Source organism: Rhinichthys klamathensis, unplaced genomic scaffold (genome assembly GCF_029890125.1).
Source record: "Rhinichthys klamathensis goyatoka isolate OS25496 unplaced genomic scaffold, OSU_Roscu_1.1 h1tg000059l_1, whole genome shotgun sequence".
In the NCBI taxonomy this organism is placed as follows: domain Eukaryota; kingdom Metazoa; phylum Chordata; class Actinopteri; order Cypriniformes; family Leuciscidae; genus Rhinichthys; species Rhinichthys klamathensis.
Window position 1 is genome coordinate 9,494,459 of NW_026606604.1, and position 18,448 is coordinate 9,512,906.

The following is an 18,448-nucleotide window of genomic DNA, read 5'->3' on the forward strand; positions in this document are numbered from 1 at the left end:
CGAGGGATTAAAATCATGTAAAAAAAAAATAAACACTAAAAGCCTCAAATCTTCTAAAAATTTAATTATACACCATTTATTTCTAGATAAAATTATACAAATATCACAACTAAACCCATTTTATTCTTGTTTTCAATTTAAGAGTAATGTACAAGTTTAAAAACAGCCAGGATGCACTATTCAGTTAAAAAAATAAATATATCAAATAATACATAGGGCTATACTGCCCTCTTGTGTTCAAAATCAGGTAGGCCTATTGTATTTAAATATATTAGGTAGCCTATGTGACTCCGAGAATATTTTCTCACCGGTTATTTGACGTGTAAAACGTGTTAAATCGCTAAGTTAAAAGTGAAAGTAAAGTAAGGACGTCCGCACGGACATTTATAGTGGTGGCGCTCACAGTGCGCTCGAATGAATTTCTATGGAAGTAGAAATGAAAAAACATTCGCTCTGTTTTGCTCGCTCGTCGCCATGGACGCGCACCGTTATGAATTCCAGTGCAGCCGCATACTTTTTAGTGTCACTAAAATTAGCGCCATATCGGGGACCGATTGCTTCCGGTTTTCAGGGAAAAGACAACAACAAAAGAGTAAATGACAGATTCGCTTATATAGGCGCTTTTACACAAAATATTCCGTCATAATTTTTCCAGTCAGCTCTTCACTCTCGTGATTAATGAATTTTGACTCCTGTTGCTGATCTTTGCTGCAACTTTCGTTCTGCTCACAATTTAGTAAGCAAATACGTTCAAGTTTTAATTGTAGTGACTAAATGATTTTATTATACACACACCAAATTGACGGTGGGGGGCCATGGTATATTTAAATCTGCCAATTGTAATATCTGCTGGGCACCCCTAGTCTAGTCTTATTAAATGTATGCTTCATCTTTCATTTTTAATTTGTAAATTTGATCAATAAATTCAATTATTTAGAATAATAAGACACTATATGGCTGTTACTCTAGGTAGGGGTGATCAAATTAAATCGTTTACACTGAAAAATAACAATGCATTAAATAATGTGAGATTGTTTTAAATATGAGTTGGAAAGAATGATACTTTTAAACATAACACTAAACCGTCATTAGGTGTCGCCAGGCGACCGTCTTAATGAGTGAGTCATTAATTCATTCGTTCAAATGATTCGTTCGAACGACTGAGTCATTCATGAATGAGACAATACATGTTTATGGATTGGTCATTGAATCTTTGAGTCAATCGATTCGTTCAAAATGCTGAATCATTGTGTCTCTTACAGCGACAAGAGTTTAACCCTTGTTCAAGTTTAAGGCCTTGTCTTTTTGGATATATATCTTTTTTTTAAATTCCAAAATATGCATACAACCCATATATTTTAAATGTATCGTTTGCTTTAAATTAAATTAAGATTGTATGTTTGGTAATTTAACCTGAGATGAATGTGCTATATTTCAGATCAATATATTTGTTTTCCTTAAAATTTGAACTAACACTAACTTTATTCTCATCTGAATTATAAATAACTTATTCCTGTATAAAATAAAAACACATTAGAATTTTCTTTTTTAATCAATGTAGAATGTGTAATTGAAAAATAAACAGATTAGGGCTCTGAGGACAATAAATGAAAATCAATGCGATATGGTGAATGTCCAAAAGATGGCTCCCACAGACTGTTTTAAATGGGGTTGGATAAATATTTTTTTGCTTTTAGACAGTGTGTGCGTGTGATTTTAGTTGGGTGACAGTTGTAGGTTACAGTTTGACAAGAGTTTATAGTTTGACAAAAGCACTTTGTTGTGTTTTATTGCGAGTGTACACAAATATAAGTAAACACTTTGCAGTTTGAATGATGTCCTCTATGAACAAAATGACGGAGTATGTTTTTATGTGTAACAGTTCAATCGCACCCGCACCCGCACCCGCACCTCACCCACACACACACACAGACACACGCACACACACACACACACACACACACACACACACACACACACACACACACACACACACACACACACACACACACATATTGAAACCTGAGTGAAGTACAAAGCCCATAATGAAGAATAGTTTAGCATCCAAATACATCGCAAATGTTGAAACAGTTTGATTCTAATGAGAGAGTTACGTGAGCCAAACACCACCTACTTTCACTTTCGCTTTCAATTATTTCGGTTATTTCTTAATTATAGTTTTTTTTTATTCTTGTTCTGTTCTGAATATCATTAAATTTAAAGAATTGCTTGTGTAATATTTTGAGTGTATCATCAAAACAGATTAATTCTCTCGGTTTAGTGATTCCCTAGTTATTTTTTTATTGTTTTCATTGTTCTAATCCGGTAAGGCAAGTGATATATATATATATATATATATTTTTTTTTTTTTATATATATATATAATTTATATATATATATATATATATATATATATATATATATATATATATATATATATATATATATATATATATATATATATATATAAATATAGCTGCGAGCAGCGATGAAGGGCCAAAGCCGGCGGCACCGCCACCCCGGTGCCTTTAGGTAACTAAAGGAACCGGGGTTGCGGTGCCACCGGCTTGGGCCCGTAATCGCTGCTCGCAGCTATATTTCTTATTATTTTTCTGCTACCTTTTGGACACTTTTGGAGGCCTTAACATGCTCAAAAACTCCTGAAACTTTGCACACATGTCAGAACCCGCGGCCATCAGGGCCGGGCTGAAGATGGTACCCGGGCGTGGCAGGGGGGCTCGACAGCGCCCCCTGGAACGGGGTCCGAAAACATGGTCCATAAATCAAACACGCTTGCATGTAATAATATGAAACTCGGTACACATGTAGATCTCCTCGTTTCATATATACTTCACACTCTTACTTTTTACCCCAGCCCAACAGGAAGTCGGCTATTTAGGGTTGTTGGTAAAACACACGCAATGGAATGTGAAATACTCCTCCTAGAGAATTCAAACAAACGGCACGAAACTCGGTCAGCATGAAGTCAAGACATTGAGGATGAAAGTTTGCGAGGGGATTTTTGATATCTCGAACGGTTTGGCCGTGGCGAGGAAACAAAATTATGGCGAGAAACGTGAAACAGGAAGTGTGTCATAACTACTGCATACATTAACTGATCTTGATGAAACTTCAACAGTGTGTTCGTTGTAAGAGCCCGATCACATGGATGTGACTATTGTGAGTCAAAGTTATAGCGCCACCAACTGGCAGCAGGAAGTGTGTCACTTCCTAAATGCTTTGAAATCACCCTCTTATCTTTACCCGATTTGCTTCAAACTTTATGTGTATAATGTAAACACACGGCAGATGTAGACCTGTGAAAGGATTATTGATATCTTAGATACTGTTGCCGTGGCAACACATCAAACTTTAATATTCTTGTTTGATGCTTTTGAGACTCTTAGCATGCTTGAAATTGCATGAAACTCGACAGACACAGGTATGCATATGGTTCAGATCAAGCCGGACAACTTTCTAATTAACTGTCATTAGCTCAGACCAAGAGGAAGTTAGATATTTTGGTTTGAATGTGGATGTTTCTGAGAATTTTCTCTCCCTCTCCCTCTGACAGAGAGAATGCACCCTGCCATTCGTGTGTGTCTGTGTCTGTGTCTGTGTGGGGAGGGGGGGAGGGGCTCTTTTAGTTTAAACACAAAATTATACATAGGGCCATACTGCCCTCTTGTGTCCAAAATTATATTTATATATACATTATACATATATTTGGTATGTGACTGAGGACCGAGAGCTTTTAAATACGGGACATTGATAATGGCCACGTGCAGAGCGCTCGAGGGAATTCCTATGGAAGTAGGAATGAACTAAAAAACGTTCGCTCTTTTCTGCTCGCTCGTCGCCATGGACGCGCACCATTATGAATGCCAGTGCAGCCGCATACTTTTTAGTGTCACTTTAAAATTAGTGCAATAACGGGGCCGATTGCTTGAATTGTGAGTTCAATAGTCTATTATTTTTCACGGAAAACACAACAACAAAAGAGTACAATGATAGATTCGCTTAAATAGGGGCTTTTACATAAAATAGCCTATTCCGTCATCATCTTTTCAGTCAGCTCTTCACTCTCGTGATTAATGAAATTTGACTCCTGTTGCTGATATTTGCTGCAACTTTCGTTCCGCTCACAATTTAGTAAGCAAACACGCTTCAAATGTGTTTTTATTTTATTTTTGTGTATATATATGTGTGTGTATATATATGTGTGTGTATATATATATATATATAGCTTATGTTTCAAATATGAGTTAATTAACAATCGTTGGAAAGAATGATACTTTTAATATCACTAAACCGTCATTAGGTGTCGCCAGGCGACCGTCTTAATGAGCGAGTCATTGATTCATTCGTTCAAACGATTCGTTCGAACGGCTGAGTCATTCATGAATGAGACAGATTATGGATTGGTCGTTGAATCTTTGAGTCAACCGATTCGTTCAAAATGCTGAATCATTCAGTAATGAGAACGCGTTGCTGTGAGATGCTCGATGGTTCTGCTGTGATCTTTGTTTAACTATTTTCGCTGCTGAAACAGAAAAAAAAGTCAATATTGCATCTAAAATGTAAGTGATTTGACGTGTGTGTGTGTGTGTGTGTGATTGTGTCTGTTACAGTGATTGTTTAACCCTTGTTAAAGTTTAGGCCTTGTCTTTTTGGATATATATCTTTTTATATAAAAAAAAATAGCATACAACCCATGTATTTTAAATGTATTGTTTGCTTTAAATTACATTGAGATTTGTATGTTTGGTAATTGAACCTGAATGAATTATAAATTAATGTGCTATATTTCAGATCATATATTTGTTTTCCTTAAAATTTGAACTAACACTAACTTTATTCTCATCTGAATGATAGATTATTTATTTCTGTATAAAATAAAAACACATTTGATTTTTCTTTTTTAATCAATGTAGAATGTGTAACTGAAAAAATAAACAGATTAGGGCTCTGATCGAGGACAATAAATGAAAACCAATGCAATATGATGAATGTCCAAAAGATTTTTTTTGCTTTTAAACTATGTGTGTGTGTGTGTGTGTGTGTGTGTGTGTGTGTGTGTGTGTGTGTGTGTGTGTGTGTGTGTGTGTGTGTGTGTGTGTGTGTGTAAGAGATTTCGGTTGGGTGACAGTTGTAGTTTACAGTTTGACAAAAGCACAATGTTGTGTTTTATTGTGATTGTACACAAATATAAGTAAACACTTTGCAGTTTGAATAATGTCCTGTATGAACAAAAGGACGGGGTATGTTTTTATGTCTACATTGTTCAATCACGCCTCACACACACACACACACACACACACACCAACTATTTTTCTAATCAGATCAGGCAAGTAATATTCTGTCTTGGCACACTTCATATAACTTTCAAACTTGTGTACTTATTTCATGTGTCCATTAAGTCCATGAGACCGTAGAGTGTCTCATTTTTCATTTTAGGTTTCAGAAGGTTGCTCACGCATACTTTGTGGTTGATATGTGCCCTCAATGCACACTTTTGCAGAGCCCACACCAATGCAAGCTCTACAGCACACATCTTCTCAAAGGTCAAAGCGGAGTTACGATATTGCCCGTCATGCACAGTAACCCTAAAGGCACCAGGGTGGCGGTGCCACCGGCTTGTTTATATATATATATATATATATATATATATATATATATAAATATAGCTGCGAGCAGCGATGAAGGGCCAAAGCCGGCGGCACCGCCACTCCGGTGCCTTTAGATAACTAAAGGCACCGGGGTTGCGGTGACACCGGCTTGGGCCCGTAATCGCTGCTCGCAGCTATATTATTATTAGTTATTTCTATCAGAAAAAAAAAGTAATAAAAAAAAAAACTGAGTGTGTTTACCTAAAGCTTCAGTTTTGTCTTTTTACAAACTTAAAGGGGTGATGAACTGAGAAATCAAATTTTCCTTGAGCTTTTGACATCTAAGAGGTCATCAAATTATAAGAATATCCTGTAAGTTTCAGAACTGAAAATGTCCTTGTTAGTCCAATAAAATCTTTTATTGACACCAGGCTCAGCAAACGACTCGTTTTTCAAAGTGGGGAACTATGACGTCAAAGAGGATAAAACACCACCCCCGCAGAAGAAGATCACCGCCTACTTCAACACGGCCGGTTTAGCCCCGCCCACCGATTCGCGCATTACACGAAACTCATTATAATATGCAAAACTGTTATCCACTCACAGCAGTGGGCGTTTACTTCCAAGTCTTCAATGCGAGACACCCATAAAAACCGAGCGTTTTTGAGCTAGGCTCAAAACTAGGGTAGAAAATAGCCTATTACTTATTCATTTTGATGTTTTTGAATGTAAAAACCAAGCGAACGTCATAAGTTGACCTCAGACAACAATATAAAACAATTTAAAAAGCCAGTTCATGACCCCTTTAATTTGAATGAGTCCCCACCCGCCACCAAAAAAAAAAAAATCATGTGAATATGTTATGATTTTTGGGGTAGGAATATCAATACAACAATGTGAGGTAAACATTGTGATGTGCTCTGTATTTTACGGTCTAGTTTCGGTAGTTCAGTGGTTAAACCTACAGAGTAGAGATTTATTGTATTTATTGAGTGGGACACACTTAGAAACACTCCACTCCGAAAGCAAAACGAGAGAGAGAAAAAAAACATTTCCTGTGGCGTTCAGGATATTAAAAAACCTGCCAGGAAAGACAAGAAATATTGACATTTAATTTTATGCCTCTGCATTGTTTCTGCACTTGCTGCCAGATTGGTAATTTCACAGATCATAATCCCGAGCGCAGTGACTTCAGCCATCTGCGTCTGCAGGGTTACATCTGCCGTATTACATCGCCAGCTCATTTTTCACATCCCTCAATGAGATGCATGTGTTTTTGCATTATTTTTGGTCTTCAGCCTGATAACCTGTTAGCCAGTGTGTTGGCTCACCCTGTGCTGACTGCCTCTGGACTGCCTGGAAGGAACCGGCGCTTCATCTCTCCGAACAGTGCAGCTTCAGCCGCGGCTAGTGTCCTGGCGTCCCTCTCGTCTTCCCAGCAGCCCCATGCAGGACGATCTCGCTCACACACATTTCTACCATCCCGACAGCAGCACGACGGCCTCATGTACGACAGCGACCACACTGTGGCCGACAGGTAACTGTCATAAAACCCCGCAATTTGTGTCGAAGTCATTCAGATCTGTGTTATATCCATGTTACCTGTTCTTTAGCATGTCCGCTAGTGACTCCAAGATGCTCAGCCAGTCTCATTCAGCCCTGGTGTCAGAGTTTGCATCTGCCGAGATGAGCCTGCACGCTATATACATGCATGAGGTGAGTACACTCTACTCGCAGTGGCCCCAATATACTCAAATATTAATAACAATCCTTCATAAGACCTTTTGGTCTTTCCCTCAGGTGCATCAGCAGAAGACCCAGCATGCATCTGGACTGTTTCAGGCCTCTGTGCCAATGAGGGACATGAGCGCCAACAGTGGTGAGTGAACCATAGAGTTGTCTTATGAACCGTCTGATGCATATTACACACAGAAATTGATTTTTCATAACGCATCAGATAGTGGTGGTCGTTTTGAGTAATTAGTCAAATCAACAGCACTGAAAAGAATCAAGTAAGATTTAATTAGAATTGAAATATTGCTCTTTGGCGGCATCTGAAAGTACGTCCATTGGTGCATCATCCGCATCACATTAGTGCCGCCCAATGCTTTTATTAAAGATGAGACTGATAAGAGATTTGGCGAGAAAAATATATTTCATATGTGCCTAAGGTAGACGAAGTCACGATGAAAAATGTATTTGAAATATAATTGAAAAATGTTTGATAACACTTTACAATATGGTTACTTTTCCTAGCATTAGTTAATGCATTTGATATCAAACAAACAATCATTTATTTTACAGCGTCTTTTAAATATTGTTAATTTATAAATAAATAGTTTTTTATTGTTAATTTATGATCAATATTACTATTACACATTTTTATTATTTATCATTTTAAACAACTCAAATAAAAGTATTTTATTTTATTTGTTTTAGCTAGGTCCTGTTACCAAATGCATTAGCTAATGTTGACAAATTTAACCTTATTGTAAAGTGCAACCATTATACTAGGGAATGGGGTAATTAATAAACATTAATTTGCAATATTCTCTAAAAACTTGCTCTACAATATTCTAACGCTTTGCAATAAGAATACATTTGTAAGCATTAGGAATCACAAACTCACAATCAACAATACTTTTTACAGCATATATTAATCTAACTTCATGTTTAAAATCATTGTTATTATTATTATTTAAATTTGAGATTTAAAAAAAAATTGTTTAAAGATATTAATATAATTTAATAAATCTGAATCATGAATGAATTAAAATAGCATTATATATTGTTAATTTATTCAACTTGTAATGCTAATGTATTAACAAAAGTAGTAATTACACACAAACACACATTTTTATATATATATAAATGCTGTAAAAGTGTTTTTTTATTCCTAGTTCATGATGCAGAATGCATGAAGTAATATTCACAAATTTACCCTCATTATAAAGTGCTCTTAGAGAATGGGACTAATAAATACATTTTCAGATTGTGGCTGGTCAGTCAAGTTAACTTAGTCAATAAGTGAGCGTTTCTCAGCCAGAATAAGCCATCAACAGGTCTATGATATCAAATGTTGAATCTTTGGGTTAATCAATCATTTTATATGGTATAACTCTGGTATAAAAGGATCATGAGCCGCTTCTTTCTCTCAGCCCAAGGTCCCGAGACACAGACAGTCACCTTGGAGTCGCCCACTTCTGTCCGCCTGGGTGGCTGGGCTGAAGAGGAAGAGGAGGAGCAGGGGGACGAGGAAGAGATAAACATCAACCCTGTGCCAGATCAGACCAGCAGAGGGAGCAGCTGAAGTGCCTTCAACCTGTACGGTGCGTTTCACACATCAACGACATCGCTTATCCCGTATTATATTGATATATCATTCCATAGGATTCGATTTTTGACTCAAACTACTCAATAAAGTGCAAAATGAATCAAATTCCATATTAACATCTCTGTTTTTTGCAGGTTTTGTGTTGATTTCTGGGAGTTGTGGCCTTGCTTTGAAACCTTTTGATAAAGCGTGCTGGGACGCCACACCAAGCATGCTGTTCCAGGGGCCGTCGGGTTCTCTGGACGCACCGTCTTCCAGTTCAGAGGAACTGATGTAATGGACTGCAAGAGTATGTCTGCCACTCTCCCTCCCTCCTCACATCAATCACATTTACATTTAAGACTGCTGTGTGTGTGTGTGTTTGTTTTGTTTATGACATGACAGGATGACACTTGTTTTACAGTATTTATTTCCATTTCATTTTTTCCTCATGCAACGTTTGATTTATTCGGGTTAGGGCAAGTAACTTTCTCCGCGCCGGCAGTATTTACTTTTGAAGCGCTGCCTCGGTTTTCAGGGATGAAAACATCCTTTATCGTAGTATTGCTAGTTTCACTTTAGCGTTACAGCTCCGGCGGACAGAGAAACTTCACTGAATGTAAAATCATGCCAGTTGCCTCATAAGAAAAACATACTATTCAACATAAAATTATCTTTTTTTTCCTTAAAGAAAATATAATATATAGGATTAAGGATAATTTTGCCTAGTTTAATTTAAATGAAACAAAAGTTTTGACAGATATGAATAAAATGCAACATAAAAAAAAAGATTTTAGCAATAAAATTCATCACATTTTACCAAAAAGGGTTTGATTTGCAGGGGAATAGTTCAAATAAAAAAGTCAGTCTGTCATGAGCGCGTTTCATCTACACTGACAAATGTGCTTGTTTTAATCTTTAGATGATCATATGACTGCATTAAATGATTTTTGTTATCATTTAAATGATGCTAATGCTATAAGAATGAAACAAGCTAAAGATATGTTCGAGTTAAATGTCGAAAAAATATTTAAATGAATAAAATGATAGGATTTTTTTTATAAAGCCAGACATTAGTCACAGTTCAATCCCATTTAAATATGATTTTTCAACTTGTAAACAACATATGAACATTTTTAACCACTCAAAAAGTTACAAATAGTGACTAGTCAAGGTTAAACTGACTAAATCAGTTTGCAGCTGTTAATAATGTCATGTTTTTAAGATTGGTTTGGGATTTGTACTTTGCACCCAACCGATAACAGTCTCTTCCAGTGTGATGAACTAAATATGACACATCTGACAGAAGATCTTTCAAGCCGTATCCCAGAATTCATCCGTTTAAGCAGTTAATGTCTCGTGTCCGTATAGACCCAAAACTGAAGGGTGTGGAGTTCAATCCGTTTTTAAACTAGAATCTGCCATAGAACAAATAGTTTTTAATGAATGTGCTCTCAAAAGGTTTGCCTCTGTAATATATCAGCATCACAAGAGCCTGAGGGCACAGTTTACACATGGCCTGAACGACACAGTCCTTCCTGTGGCCAGAGCTTTCAGAAATCACCTACTTGAAATACTGCAGTAAATGGATGTTAGAGAGTAGTAGTTTATAAGGGTAACGGCTTCAATATCATACCCACCGAAATACCTCCCAGTGTACCTTAAGACCGCATATGTACAGTATTTATTTGTGTGGGTGTGACGTTATTGAACGAACACAATCAGGATGACGAGCTATTGCAGACGCAGTGTTACGGGGTTCTGGGTTTTTTTTCCACACAAGTGAAACACTTTGTTTTACAGCTCTGTTATCTTAAAGTTCTGTTTAAACAGTCTGGGGTCGAACTGTGCCAGGTGCTATATATTTGTATATTTAATTTGTTTCGATATTTGTCTCTTTTTGTTGGATTTTGACTCGTTTTGTCTGATCGAAATAACACTATCAAAAAAAAAATAAACCACACCAAAACCTGTATTTGCTGTCTTGGTTGATCATTTCAGGCACCAGTGCTGTTTTATTATTACTTTAATGTGATTATAGAAATTCTTAATATTTTGAATTAGTTTTTTTTTATATTTTCAGTTTTCATTTCTTAGTCATTTTATGTGTTTAGGGCTAGTTTGTCATTATTATTTTAGATTTGTATAGCTTTTATTTTAATTTCAGTTTTAGTAATTTACAAAAAACATTTATTTAATTTAAAAATGACAAAATACTTAAACAAAAATTAGGATTGTTGCCTTGGGAATACAGTGACAAGTTTAAAGTGTTTAATACTTGTATATAATTATTGTATTCATATTTTGAATTAGCTTTTATTTTTATATTTTCAGTTTTCATTTTATTATTTATTTCATCAATTTAGTCAGTAATTGTATTATGTGCTTTGGGTTAGTTTGTCCTTTTTTTGTATTTAGGTTTTTTTGGCAATAAACTAAAATACATTTGTTTTTAATCTAATATTTATATATGATTATAGTATTTCTTAATATTTTGAATTGGCTCTTATTTATATATTTTCAGTTTAAATTTTAATTTAAGGTAATTTTGTGCTTAGGGTTAGTTTGTAATTTTTATTATGTTTTAGATTTGTAGAGCTGTTTTATTTCAGTTTTAGTAATTTGCTAAAACTATTTAAAAATGGCAAAATACTTTGCTATAAACTGGAACAAGTTTAAGTTTTTCCATCTAATATTTATATTTTAGCTTTATTTCAATGACTGAAAACAATTAGTTTTATAGTTTTAGTCAACAATAACATCACTGTCAGGCTAAGACAATATAAACAGACCTGATATTACGCACAGAATCAACAGACAGACAACATGTTAAGAGATGGTTAAATATATTGTTTATTATACTGGATCATTTACATGTCACATCTCTCCATTTTAAAATTGTGATACCTGTACTAGAAATCCCATTGTGGTTTATATAAAACAATACAATAATACATTGTTGCTGAGTGCAGAAAACATGATGGAAGATGATATCTTGCCTTTAACCACATTGCAAAGCACTGTAGTGAAGCTAAAGTCTCCCCACAATGTACCTGGACACTTAAATTACACTTAAAACTGTCACTAAAATGTCACACAACTAACATGACTTTTCCACGCCGTTTTTCAACCAACAGGCCTCAAGGTGATTCACATCAACTAAAAACATGATCCACTAATATTTGAAATATCTTCATTTTGCACAGTATATCCAACTCGTTTTGTGAAATGTTTTGCTTCGAAAGTGTGCTTGTGCTTTTTTTTTTTTTAACAAAAAACGCCATTCAGTTTGATATTTTGTATCGGTAAAACATTATTTTGACAGTCCACTTCAGACATTCTAATTCTTTCTAAGGACTTTGCTATAAGTAACTTTGCAACTGACGTCAGAAGGATTGGACTATAGCAGCTTTCATTGGCCGAAGAGCGACCAATCACAGTTCATTTTGTTCTGCATCATGTTGTTTAGTGGTGTGAAAATGTAACGTCGATGTCCCTACAATAACAGACCGGTGTGTAAAACTCTTAGACGTATATTAAAGAGGCTATGCCATGAACTTTACATACTTCGCATACATTTGAAAATCCAGTGTTTAGATGATCCTGATAAGCGCTCATCGTCACAGTTATAAACATGACAGCTTTCTTCTTCCCTGAGGGGGTTTGGCTTCACGGGATCTTTGTTTCCAGGGGAACCGTTGAAGAACGCAACACACACGTCTCCCGGAAATCCTGTAGGATTCAACCAATCAGATGACCTCGAAACTCCTGAAGTGTTTGCAATTTTGTGAGTCTAGACTACAAGTAGCTTTGCAACCACATGTCAACTCATTCTGTGAAACCTAACCCTAACACAACAGTCTACTAATACTCTAATGTTAAGTTGACATGTAGTTAGTAGAATGTCTAAAGTGGACTACTGAAATAAAGTGGAACCTTTGTATCTAATGCAATGAAATTCAGAAGTGTTGCTTAAGTGTCCAAATACTTTTCTGGGGTATTTTTGAACATGTGTATATAATATATATATATACATATATATATGGCAGAAAAAGGAAGACACCTGTAACTTCTAGGTAGACCCCCAAAACATAACAGAATCAAATCAAACTGTTTGAGTAATGTGTATCATCTGAATATTTCCCAGTGGATGGGGAACCATGATCTAGGAGCAGGATTTTTAATGCTCATTATAATTAATAAGAGCGTTTAACTCTTTAAGACGCGTACAGTCTTTGCCAATTAAAATAATGAATTATCTCCCAGAGGAAACAATCTGAATGGCTTCACATGTTGTTTGAATTCATGGGATTGGATGGGAAGAGTAGTGAAGCTTTCATAGGATCATTACACATCAAATGCATCATTCATAAATCTAAATATTATTCAACAACATCCCATCTCGTCACTGCCTAGTAGACGGAAGTGGAAATAAATAGAGTAACATTAGCGTGTCGAAATAAAACAGCATGAAGAGCAAATTGCTGGTAACTCAGGTAGTACCGAAAGCATCTCGTTCCTTCTGTTTACCTGACAGCTAATAATTAAGACTTGAAGGTAATATACGGTTTTCATTAACACAATATGCATATTATTGCACTTATATATATATACACAAAATATGAACAGAGACAAACATTCTGAATGGTTACACATTTGCTTTCGAGTACTATCACAGGGCTGAATTCAGTCAAACCGCAGTTAAAGCTTACATGATTATTATACAAAAAAGTGCCAAAATAGATGAAACCTTGGCCAAACCCACTGTATCTATAACAATTTTTGTGCAATATTAAAATGCTTTCTTTTTGAGATTTGTTTAAGGCGGCTTGATCAAATTAGGCCCACAGTGTTCATACAGGATTCAAGAAAAGCACAGAGGAAAAAATACTCTCTCGGATTAAATACCCTCACAGTATTTGTACATTTGAAATCGTTCGAAAAGAAAGGTCATGAAATCTACCAGGATTTTCCACAATGTCAAACAAACAGTGGCTGTGATGTTATTAATAAAACCTGAGTTTTGTTCTGGAAGTGTTGTCTATTTGTACTTGATGATGATATATTGATTCTATTCAGGTGTCACATTGTTTGCTTGTTTTGAACTATTTAACATGTACATTTTCATGGACTTACACTTCTTTTGGAGTCTATCTGATATATTTCACAGTTTTCCGTCGTATCCTAAGCCGTCTTGTCGCCTGCGTCATCAACAAGCGAACTCCTCGAAGTTGCCTATAGCCGGGTGACTAGGTAGCACGTTCGGCGCGAATCCGAGACTGTCCGAGTGACTCCGGAGTGTGTCGCATGTGCTCTGCAACAGAGGGAACGGAAGATTTCGGGGGGGTGGGAGTGATACGAGGAGATCAGATGAGGGGTTGGAGATGAATTCATGTCAGGACGTCCAGACGCATTTATAACAGAGGAAATAAACAAATATGGGAGAGAAATGAACAAGGGAATGGAAATAAAAGGTGGCAATAAGCAGCAGACAGAACATCAGTGATGCGATAATGAAGAATACATGTCAAATTTTGATTTTAAAAAAAGAGGAGGAAGAATTCACGGATAAAGGTATGGATGAAGGGGAGTGGGGAAGGAAGAAGGTTTCTTAGTCTTGATTCTGGAGCTCTGGAAATCTTGCAGCGAACTTTGCAATCACAACTCAGCAGGATGCATGAACTTAATTCAGTGTCAGTCCAGTGAAGCTCATGTGTGTGTGGGACTCATTGTGTGTAGACCTGTGATGAGATGCATCTAGAGATGTTATTGGACACGGGTCTCAAACAATGGAAGCCATTTGAGCCTTTTTTGATAAAACTCTAAATAAATCTCTGGATTTACCTTCCCCATTGAATTATAGTAAGGTCACTGTTAAATATAATACAGAAATATTAATACACAAATATTAACTGCTAAGTTTATCATTTATTTGTATCATACATTTTTATTATAAATAAAATTATTATATTATATACACTCACCTAAAGGATTATTAGGAACACCATACTAATACTGTGTTTGACCCCCTTTCGCCTTCAAAACTGCCTTAATTCTACGTGGCATTGATTCAACAAGGTGCTGAAAGCATTCCTTAGAAATGTTGGCCCATATTGATAGGATAGCATCTTGCAGTTGATGGAGATTTGTGGGATGCACATCCAGGGCACGAAGCTCCCGTTCCACCACATCCCAAAGATGCTCTATTGGGTTGAGATCTGGTGACTGTGGGGGCCATTTTAGTACAGTGAACTCATTGTCATGTTCAGGAAACCAATTTGAAATGATTCGAGCTTTGTGACATGGTGCATTATCCTGCTGGAAGTAGCCATCAGAGGATGGGTACATGGTGGCCATAAAGGGATGGACATGGTCAGAAACAATGCTCAGGTAGGCCGTGGCATTTAAACGATGCCCAATTGGCACTAAGGGGCCTAAAGTGTGCCAAGAAAACATCCCCCACACCATTACACCACCACCACCAGCCTGCACAGTGGTAACAAGGCATGATGGATCCATGTTCTCATTCTGTTTACGCCAAATTCTGACTCTACCATCTGAATGTCTCAACAGAAATCGAGACTCATCAGACCAGGCAACATTTTTCCAGTCTTCAACTGTCCAATTTTGGTGAGCTCTTGCAAATTGTAGCCTCTTTTTACTATTTGTAGTGGAGATGAGTGGTACCCGGTGGGGTCTTCTGCTGTTGTAGCCCATCCGCCTCAAGGTTGTGCGTGTTGTGGCTTCACAAATGCTTTGCTGCATACCTCGGTTGTAACGAGTGGTTATTTCAGTCAAAGTTGCTCTTCTATCAGCTTGAATCAGTCGGCCCATTCTCCTCTGACCTCTAGCATCAACAAGGCATTTTCGCCCACAGGACTGCCGCATACTGGATGTTTTTCCCTTTTCACACCATTCTTTGTAAACCCTAGAAATGGTTGTGTGTGAAAATCCCAGTAACTGAGCAGATTGTGAAATACTCAGACCGGCCCGTCTGGCACCAGCAACCATGCCACGCTCAAAATTGCTTAAATCACCTTTCTTTCCCATTCTGACATTCAGTTTGGAGTTCAGGAGATTGTCTTGACCAGGACCACACCCCTAAATGCATTGAAGCAACTGCCATGTGATTGGTTGATTAGATAATTGCATTAATGAGAAATTGAACAGGTGCTCCTAATAATCCTTTAGGTGAGTGTATATATATTGTTTTTAATTTCCCTAATTTCTATATTTTTAAGGTAGCAATTAACTGGTTCTTCCGTTTGTACAAGCACGAATAGAATAGAATAGAATAAAATTGTCATGCTGATGTTTACCACAATAATTTAACTGGTTCTTCAGTTTCTACAAGCAAGAATAGAATAGAATAACCACATAATAATTTAACCGCTTCTTCAGTTTGCACAAGCAAGCAAATAATAAAAGTTTATAATAATTTTTATTATAAACAAAATTGTTATACATTTTACATTTTAAATTTCTATACTTTTAAGGTAGCAATTGCAGCTGACATGCTGCTGATTACCACATAATAAATTAACTGGTTCTTCAAAAGCAATAATATAAAATATTTAACACTTCAAAGAAATAAAAATATAAAATTTCAATAAAATGAACAATTTGTAGCTTGTATATTTGTTAAAGCCTTCTATTAAATATAAAATCTGTATTATATGCTTTATTTGAGTTGTAAATTAATTGTGTATTTTAATGTTTATCCAGGTGCAATGTCTGAAACGTTCACTGTAAGAGTATCACTGTGCATTAACTGATGAATTAAAATAATCTGCGATAATCAATAACATATCACAGATGCTAGAGCATCACCTGTACTGAACATGCAAATGTTTAAGAAATAGACGTTAAGACACAGTAGTAATTCCCCTGGCAAGCAGGCTTATTTTTCATATTTCTTAAGCCGAAGCTTGTAGGTGTCATTGAGTAAAAATAAGTCTTAAATAAAGCAATAAAGCTGCAGCTCTGGGTCTCTCGTCTCCTCTCTGCTGAGCATTTCCTCTATCATCTTAATATTTCTTTGCTTTGTTTATGACTAGAATATTCAAATTAATTCTTGGATCAGTCTAATATATTGTGACTACACACAAATTTATTTAATGTGGCTGTGTTAAAAATTCATGCGATGAGCTGTATTCAAAGCAAGAGCAATATGGGAACGTTCTCTTATAAGATGTCCTTTTCCATCATATTTCCACCTTGTTTCATCATTCTTCTGTCCTCCAAAACAGCACAAGCTTCCACCAAATACACGTTGTTTATCTAAATCTTGACCTTTCACTTAGACAAACCTTTCAGTATAGCATAGAGCAAGTTGTTGATGCCCTGGTGTCATCACTATAGAATAAATAAAATAGAGAATCAAAAAAAGTGGCCAAATTTTTGTCAACAGGAAACATTTCATTAATAAAAAAACTTTCACCAAGAAAAAACTTGCTAAATATAGTTCTTATCAATGTATAACCAAACCTACAAGCACTTCCTGTCTCCAGAACACCTCTTTACTAGGCTGGAAACATTCATTCATACAGTTGCGAATGATATAAGGGGCTTTCACACCGGGTAGTTGAAGGAGCGCAGGAACTACACCCTGAGAACTACATTTTCCTCAACGGACATTTTGCTTGTTGCATTCGCACGACAGCGAAGTCATTTAAGCGCGGGATTTAACAATGTCAACAACTCTGTAGTTGTAAAGTTAAAAAATGCTGGACTTCGGCATCTGTCCATCTATCGCTGTTTTCCATGTTTGTGGAGTAAGTATATGTAAGCTGTGTGTTTACACGACTCTTAAAACATGCCAGGTGCCGGAGTTTCGTATGGCACGCGTTCGGCCGATCAACGTACACTTATGGTGCGTTCAAGTCAAGGGGGTAATCCATCGACCGGAAGTTGAAGCCGGCCGGGAGCCGCCATCTTGTAGCAGAACTTCACTTGCGTTAGCATTTCCATTGACTCCCATTCATTTTGGCGTCACTTTGACAGCGAATAACTTTACATCTCAGGCGTTTAAAGACTCCATTTGTCCATTATTTATTTCTAAAGAAACACGACAATGTATAAAGGGCTCCATTACCTTCTATGTTACATTATGGCCCCGTAGAAACAGATTTAGTAAAAATAGGCTAACGATTGCGTCATAACCACTCGACTCTCTGTCGCGCTGTACAGAAATGACCGTACAGACAGGAGAAGAAGCTCGCAGGCAATCGGGGGGACGTCCCATCAAGAGAGAAGCCCATAGATAATGAGTCCATAAAAGCAACAGAATACTTACTCCTGCTCACTCACGCCAAAGAACTCTTTGCTCAAGTTCCCCGTCTCTGCAAGATTAACGTTGGCAATTTTCACGCACAGCTACTAGAAGATTTACGTCTCTCAGACAGGTTGCTCACGTCATCAAGCTTAGTTTGAGTTGGTTTGAGTCTGCGCGTCAGGAACGGAAGTGCTCAAAAATCCCTAAAAATGGGCTTCAACTGTCTCAACTGAGTTCCAATGAGATGGCTCT

At 36.7% G+C, this 18,448-nt stretch overlaps 2 protein-coding genes across 10 annotated transcripts in view; one reads left to right on the forward strand and one right to left on the reverse strand.

The window, feature by feature from the left end:
* atg9b (autophagy related 9B) overlaps nucleotides 1-9,863 on the forward strand; it is a 32,474-nt gene extending 22,611 nt beyond the window's left edge. Inside the window, exons 11-15 of the mRNA XM_056249289.1 lie at nucleotides 6,908-7,146; nucleotides 7,223-7,325; nucleotides 7,410-7,488; nucleotides 8,768-8,938; nucleotides 9,078-9,863. Coding sequence (XP_056105264.1) covers nucleotides 6,908-7,146; nucleotides 7,223-7,325; nucleotides 7,410-7,488; nucleotides 8,768-8,919 — 573 coding nt within the window. The 3' untranslated portion in view covers nucleotides 8,920-8,938; nucleotides 9,078-9,863. The remainder of the gene's footprint in view (nucleotides 1-6,907; nucleotides 7,147-7,222; nucleotides 7,326-7,409; nucleotides 7,489-8,767; nucleotides 8,939-9,077) is intronic.
* Nucleotides 9,864-13,746: 3,883 nt separating this feature from the next.
* asic1c (acid-sensing (proton-gated) ion channel 1c) overlaps nucleotides 13,747-18,448 on the reverse strand; it is a 92,665-nt gene continuing 87,963 nt past the window's right edge. For 7 of the 9 annotated variants that reach the window (XM_056249293.1, XM_056249296.1, XM_056249291.1 and 4 more), the window contains one exon: nucleotides 13,747-14,236. In XM_056249293.1, the coding sequence (XP_056105268.1) occupies nucleotides 14,172-14,236 (65 nt within the window). In that variant the 3' untranslated portion in view covers nucleotides 13,747-14,171. Of the gene's footprint in view, nucleotides 14,237-16,749; nucleotides 17,278-18,448 lie in introns of those variants that run through there. The other 2 variants (XM_056249295.1, XM_056249299.1) reach the window with 1 other exon arrangement.